This window comes from Rhipicephalus microplus, chromosome 4 (genome assembly GCF_043290135.1).
Source record: "Rhipicephalus microplus isolate Deutch F79 chromosome 4, USDA_Rmic, whole genome shotgun sequence".
Taxonomy (NCBI): Eukaryota; Metazoa; Arthropoda; class Arachnida; order Ixodida; family Ixodidae; genus Rhipicephalus; species Rhipicephalus microplus.
This window is the reverse complement of record NC_134703.1, coordinates 59,378,466-59,386,237: the sequence shown is the minus strand read 5'-3', so window position 1 is coordinate 59,386,237 and position 7,772 is coordinate 59,378,466. Positions and strand designations below refer to the sequence as shown.

The 7,772-nt window shown below is 47.2% G+C and overlaps 1 protein-coding gene across 2 annotated transcripts in view; it reads right to left on the bottom strand.

Moving 5' to 3' along the window:
* Positions 1–5,646: 5,646 nt before the first annotated feature.
* Positions 5,647–7,772, bottom strand: part of LOC119172017 (uncharacterized) — a 121,908-nt gene continuing 119,782 nt past the window's right edge. For both annotated transcript variants that reach the window (XM_075892824.1, XM_037422981.2), the window contains exons 4-5: positions 6,955–7,206; positions 5,647–6,078 (exon numbers count right to left, since the gene is read on the bottom strand). In XM_075892824.1, the coding sequence (XP_075748939.1) occupies positions 5,975–6,078; positions 6,955–7,206 (356 nt within the window). In that variant the 3' untranslated portion in view covers positions 5,647–5,974. The remainder of the gene's footprint in view (positions 6,079–6,954; positions 7,207–7,772) is intronic.

The window sequence follows — 7,772 nt, the reverse complement described above, 5'->3', positions numbered from 1 at the left end:
GCTATGGAGTCGAGAAAATACCCCTATTCTAGAACATATTAAAAAGCGTTTTTTTTTTTTCTGTCGAATGAGCACCAACCAGCAAAAACAGGGATGATCTAGTGCTTTTGGCACTCAATGGCTGTCCCGAATGTGAAGGTATCGAATCCCGGCCATGGCAGCTGCATTTTGATGGAGGCGAAAAGATGGAGGCCCGTGTGCAGTGGCGCAGGCAGGGGGTGGCACACAGGACTCGTGCCCCCCATCGCCTTGAATTTTTTTCTCACCATAGTATACAGGATGCGAAATGACCATTTGCCGGGACGGCCTCCCTTCAATTCAAGGGCCCGTGCCCCCCTCCCACCACCCAGATGATGATGATGAAATAAACATTTTATTTTTCGAAACAGTGTTCCCGAGTTTGTGAGCTCGGGGTCACCCTAGGTGGGAGGGTCCCTTATTCCAGGAATCCTCTGGCCGCAATCGCCTCCCGGGCCCTGGCGACAAGTCTTCGTTGGTCGTCTAGGTCGCGTGCGGCAATCTTGGCCTCCCACCTCTCCTCTAGGGGGTTCATACGTGCAGTCGTTGCGGACTTGGTATTGGCATCTTCGTGGCGCCACGGGCACTCGAGTAGTAGGTCAGCCAGTGTGTCTGGCACGTCGCATATCGGGCCGTTGTAGGCGTATAGCGTTGGGTAGATTCTATGCAGTAGGGTGCCGTGTGTATAGGTGTTAGCTTGAAGTTTCCTAAATGCTGTGGCCTCTTCTTTAGTCAGCTTGTGGTAAGGTGGCGGGTACACCCTGCGAGCTAGACGATAGTGTTGTAGGATGGTGCTGTATCTTGTTTGTACGGTCTCCACTACTTCTGCAGCGCTGGCTAACCGCGGGTCAAGCGAGGCGCTGAGGAAAACCCGGTTGACATGACCGTGGGCCGCGGCGTGAGCCGCTTCATTTCCCTCGAGCCCCTCGTGCCCCGGCACCCATACTACGCAGGTGTAAGGAAGCGGAGTTCGGCTCTTTCTCAGAATTTTGAGAGCTTCGGCGGTGATTCGGCCTCGCGTGTAGTTGCGGACAGCGGATTGGGAATCTGTGAAAACTACGACCGCGTCCTAACCAGTCATAGTGGTAGAGTGTACTTAGTAGTGGAAAGGGCGATCCCTGCTTACTCGGCAGACTCGGAGCTCCGCACCCGGAGGGTGGCGGATGCCAGCTCTTGTCCTTCCGCGTCGAACTCACTTAAAGCGTAGGCATTTTTGCCAGGGTATTTTGCCGCGTCGACGTAGCAAGCGTCTGGATCGTGCTGGTGTCTTCTGCGAATGGTGTCGACTCGAGCGATTCGTCTTTCCCGATGGTACTCAGGATGCATGTTACGCGGTACTTGGGCGATGCTGAATGATTCTCGCATGTACGGCGGCATCTTCTCTTTGCGGTCTGCCTCGCAGATGTAGCTCTCGCTGTAGCCCAAGCGCTCAAGGACCGATCTGCCCATCGACGTAAGCTTAAGTCTCTCGAGTTGGCTGGTCCATTGGGCTTCTGCCAGCTCTTGCCAGGTATTGTGTATACCCATTCTTAGGAGTGTGGTGGTCGACGCTATTGTAGGTAGCCCTATGGCGAGTTTGGTAGCTTTGCGGATGAGCACATTCAGCTTGTCGGCTTCAGATGTCTTGAGGGCGAGGTACGGGGTTCCATAGGTGATTCGGCTAGTTAGAAGAGCTTGCACAACTCTGAAGTTATCGTTTTCCTTCAGGTCACTGCGTCGGTCTGTGACTCTTCTTACGAGCTGCGCGAGCTGGAAGACTGTGCGTTGAAGTCCAGGAAGCGTGGCGGCCCCTGATACGTCGTGGTGCAAGTGCAAGCCGAGCACGCGAAGCGAGGTGACCTTCGGTATTTGGACCCCGTGAAGGATGATGCATGGGTCTGGCGCTTCGCAGGTTGGAGGTCTTCCTCGCGTGCGGGCCTTGAGTACCAGTAATTCCGATTTTTCAGGTGCACAATGGAGGCCGCAGCTTTCAAGGTAGTTCTCTATGACATTGACCGCCTCCTGAAGGCAGCTTTCTTGCTCTCCAGTGCTCTTGCCTCGAGTCCAAAGCGTAATATCGTCCGCGTAGATGGCGTGACGTAGGCCCTGTATTTTTCCGAGAAGCCGGGGGAGCTTAAGTAGTGCCACGTTGAAAAGGAGTGGTGAGACAACAGAGCCTTGAAGTGGACCCCTTTTCGGCAGCTCAAATTTTTCGCTCCGTATGTTGTATATTCCCACCGTGGCCGTACGACTGGTGAGGAAGCTTCGAACATAGCCATAAATCTTGGAACCGCAGCCAGTATCTTCGAGATTTTGTAGTATTGCTTTCACCACCCAGAAAAAAAAAACAAATCTGCCAATGCCCCTGACTGTGCGATTTGATTTAAGTGCACAATAACGAACGCCAAGTGGCCCAAATTTTTGTATCTCTCCATTTCGGCGTCTCTCATAATTGTATTGTGGTTCCGTGACTTAAGACGCAAAAATTATTTCAATGCGCATCGTATAATGCTTCTTATAGCGGGAAAAAGCTGCCACCGCACACGTTTTTCCTATAGCGGACTCATTCCCGTAGAGCTCACACTTTATACACCACTTCAAGTAGTATTTTATGCACGTAGAACGTTCATAGTTGCGCTTTGTATCGGTGTTATATCAATCCCAGTTTTTATTCTTGACTTAGAAGTTCATACGAAGAGCTCCGTAGGAATATCCCTGGCAAAATACCGAGTGTGACGATACGTGCATACCTGTCAATATTTGTGGCAATTAGAGCTTTCCAGACCTTAAAAGAAGGTGATAATAAAGACTCCTTATCTGTTGTTGCCGGCTGGTCAGAACTCCTGAACAGTTTGATGAGTAATACGAAAAATGGAGTATACCCGAGACAGACGCAACACCGTATACTGCGGAGAACACAACAAGCAAGTGAAGTGACACTGCAGCATGTGAAGGGTGATGGTTATGGTTAGACGAAGAAAAAAAGAAACGCCCGGTTTTTGCAGTCCGGTAGGGAGCACGACGCAGTGCCTCATGTGAATGAGAGGAAGAAGAGAGACGATACCACGTAGGCAGTGGAAGAGGAAATTAATTTACTGTACTTTCGGCACCATTCCATACCTCTCCGTAGGTTGGCTTTAAGTTTATCCCTTCCGGTGGTCCTTTTCTTTGAAGCAATTGAAAAGGGATTTAGCCACAGGAACGTTTGCGAGGCCGTATGTGATTTTCTACAGACAATAAAGCAAATAGAACGTTAAGCTGAGGCACAACTTCACTTTATTTCAAACTATATTAGCTTGTTGGTTTTTTTTTATTACCTCTATTTGTTCTACTTCTAATCCATCGTTTACCAATCTGTTCACTGTTTAAACATCCCTATCCAAATATCCCGGCTGGTAAAACAGTTCAATCTAAAAAATGAGATACCGTCTGTTTCATGGCTGATCCCCCATGGTGGGCTGTGCCAGGACTCCGAGGAACAACCAACTAACCAACCATTCACGTCCGTCAAATAACGAACAAAACAAACAAACAAACAAACAAACAAACAAACAAACAAACAAACAAACAAACAAACAAACAAACAAACAAACAAAGAAGCAAGGCAGATAGAGGAAAGTGAAAAAGAGAAGGACCTTTCTTGACTTTATGGCAGGCCATGAGAGAATGGCAAACCTGTTCACCATGAGCACACAGCCCGAGACGGTGTCTTGGCTTCGAAATCTCTTTAGGGTTCACGACGAGCGTTTATTATGGGACAGTCACTATCTTAGAGAGTCCACAAATGCAGTATTTGTGTCGCTTTACATTCTAATTTCTTGTTATATAGTGTTTTTGCGCACAGCACTGGAGAGATGACACTACGGCACAGTCTTTGTTTCTTCGGGGAGCACGTGCACAGGGTTGGTACTGCGATGCGTCGACCTACGCCAGTCGGACAACAGGCGCAGTTCGGACTCCAGGGGGTCGAGCCAAACCTTGAATGGCTTTCCACCCATGTCACATGAGCACCATTCATTTAATTATTGAAGTCCCATTGTTCATTAACAATCACCACATAATGAGGGTCAGATTCGCCATTAGTATTATTCTATTAGAGGAGTAGTACAAAACGTTTCTCGACTACTTTGAACTACGGATACTTGGTTGAACGGTCATTGACATGCGGTTGTTTCCCTGTCTAGGTTCAGTTCTTCGCTGAACTTCGTATACTTTATCGAGCCGGAACTTCTTCGTGTTCCAGTATGAGACGAACACCTAGTATGAGACAGTATGAGACGAACACCAGTATGAGGGACTGGGTCGAGATTGTGCAGGAAGATGCATGGGGGTTCGTCGTGAAGAACATCAGCAGCAGATAAGATAGCTACAATATATTCCAACACGCAGCAACTGAAACTATGCATGCTTTGGCATGCGTGTCACTCATGGGCAGACAAGCAGCGTTCAGTTTATGAATATAGACTCAAAAAACAAAAGAAGCACAGTGGCACTATAGAAGAGCCATTCTATATAGCGTTTAACTTTCAAGTGTATAAGTGCTACGTTAAACGTGCACTTTACTAAACCGCTACCCAAGAGAAAACTGCCACTGAATTTATCCCAGGAAAGCAGCTCATCATTTTAGTAGCTCCATAATACCACATAATAATTGGTGACTGTTACAGTTCGTCGCATGAGCAAGCGAAGCTCCACGTTACACATTGCGTCCTAAATTCAGAGCATCCAGCCTATACATCCTACTTAACTTGACCACTACCCCTGACGTATAAGTCCAGACGCGGCCGTCTTTACAGCGTATCCATCACATGGAGTTTGAATCTCACTGTTCTTATTGCACGTGAAGTTTCGGCGCTATGCCTTAAAAAGTAAACTAACTAAATAAAAAATAATAAGTCATACAGTGCTGCCAACGGTGCATGAGTTGCAGCATAAAGCGGAGGCGCACCAGAGGGCCAACCTATATCGAGATGACGTAACAGGAAAGGTTGTAACGGCGACCGACGAACGTCACTTGTGGCGACGTTTTGCGATAATTAAACGAAGTAATAGTGCTTTAGCGATGTTCTTGCGCTGCCTTGATTATCTTTTCGAAGATGAATACAGTTCTTGATGATTATCGCTGATGAGCGTAATATATCAGGAAATAAATGCTCTGCAGGGGAGGTCTTGGCTGTCCTTATCAACCAAGACAACACACCATCGCGCATGCGCATTTCATTCCGGTGTATTCACCCGCTATACTGCCCTCCCGTGCTGAAGCAATCAATGTTGTCAAATTGTTAAGCCTATATAGAAAGAAAAAACTAGAATTGAAATGACAGAAACAGAGTGACTGTGTTTCCTTGACCTTACTTCCCAAGCTACAAAACGTTCCTTCCGAACCAGCGAAGTTTTCTCTTGTTTAATGTTTTCTAATTATGATCACGCAATGCCCGCAATAACAAAGGGACTTGGACGCCAGCTAATTGTGTTCGACGTGCTCCCGAACTTGTTTCTAAAACCAATAGTGCAGTTATTTACCATCACCATTTCCGTGTGAACGCTCATAGAAGTGCGAAGGCAAGTCTTTGGATCGCACACACACACACACACATAGAGAAACGCAGCATGAAGGCTCAACAAAGCTGCTAGCACTAGTTCACAATTGAAGACTGCAGTGAACTTCCTTGGTGTCCACCAGGGCTAATACGCGCACACAAAAAGGGGACATTGTGCACATGTTTTGGACGTTGGTGAGGTCCCTTGAAAGACGTCCCTTGGACGTTTCTAAGGTCCTGGTGTCCTGGAGATGTCCCGGTGATGTCCCTTGGAGCAAACTCTTGGAAGCGGGCTTCTTTCAAGCTGCGCCATAGAGAGAGAAACCAACAGGTTTGTGGCGCATTCTTCTACTCCGGTTTTGTGCGGCCGTGCATCCGAGCCGCCTTTCAACGTTGTTCCGTTCACCGTGGCAGCCAGCAACGAGCCACAGGCGGTGCTACGTCGAGGAGGACGTCAGGTAGAGACACATCATGGCAGGCAGTGTTGTCGTGATGGCAGTGAGCAAAGTGTTCCATCCTACTTTGGCTTGGCCATTGATTTCTGAAATAAAAAAAAGAAAAACGCAGTTTTACTTGATTGCGTCCAAGTATGTTGTTTAAAGACCATAGTGCAAGAACTTGACGTGTAGAACGTGAACCGTGCATAACTCGAGTGGCGGCCATGTAACAATGTCACTTGGTAAGACTGGGCTAGTTGGTGATTAGGAATTAGAATGTTTTCACAGCGCAAAAAACAAACAAAAAATGAATAGTACAGCGCACCTATGGAAGCAAGAAATATGTAGGAGAAAGAGCGCTCCATTAACAGGACAGCGCTCTTTCCTGTCCATGTTCCTTTCTTCCGTATAGTTACGCTGTAACTACTCGTTTTCTTGCGCTGTGCAAATATGTTGGTTCATTTCGGATAAAATGCCACTGCCTTAATATATACTGTTGCATAAAACATATGTCTATTCGAAGAAAGCTCGTTGATAAAGTTGAATCGTAGAGCGATAAACATAAAACAAGAAAGGTGACGCCGGACAGTTTCCTGCTTTACTTAATACTCCTTTCATTTCTAGCTTTTTTTTTTAAATAATGAAGGATGTGACATGTTTCCTTGTGCCTTTGTCTAACATGACTGAAAGGAGACAGACAGTTTTTTTATGCCCAGCCGATTGTATTGCTGCCAACATACCCCTTCGCCTCGAAGGCTTTTTGCACCAAACATGATTTCACTGCTTCTGAAAGGGGATGCATTGAAAGTTTTCGGAATTACCCCGATTTTGCAGTGCATCGGGATAGGTCCATTTACGAACAAGATATACGATGCCATGAACTTGCGTCATAATGCGACGCCATATAGACGAACCAAACATACACTTTTGAAGTGCTCAACAGACGCAAACTCTGCAATGCTTAGGAGTACGGTACATACCGCAGATGATGTTCTTGAATGGCCTCCCCGCTGGGGGAACCTGCTGTGGCCCTAACGACGTCAGCAAAGGGCTCGGCACGACCCAGGAGCCATTGCGGCACACCAGTTCCCGAGGACCCCGCAGTTCGAACCCTTCGAGGCAGTAGTAGCGCGTCACGGATCCCTCGGACGGAGTGCGCCAGCAGGTATCCTCGCCGCTCACGTTGTAGTAGCCGTTCACGATTTCCGGAGGCTCTGGCGGGCAGCCAGCGTCTGCACGCAGCGTGGAAAACAGCTTTAGCCGCGCAGGAGATGAAAGGCCATGATAGCGACAATATTGCTGAGAAAGACAAGCAAGTACTAGCTTGCACAAAAAAAAAATAATATACGAAAACTCGCACGCAAGTCGTGACGCAGTGGTCAAGGAAGTTGTATCTTCATATGAACAGCTTAGCTGTTTTTAGTCAAGCCTTTCATGTCCGGAATCCGTGGTAAAACATGTAGGCATCATAAATGGGCATGTGCCACAGAGATCCCATCATATACTCACCACTGGGCCACTAAAAATGAAGAAAAAGTTAGCAAAACAAACTAATTATGCACCGAATAAATTTGTGCAGCCTATCAGAATGCTATCCTCATTTAATAAATCCGCGTGTGCCCCATAAATGGGTTAAGTACCACTGCACGCAACTTCTACTAAAAAGGAATAAGACAGTAGTTAGCCCAACAAATGGCATAGTCCCACCACTGTAACGTGGCACATCGTGGCGATAAAATTTGGTCGCTATACTATCACCTCAACGCTTAACAAAGATTGTCTACTAAGTGCAGTGATA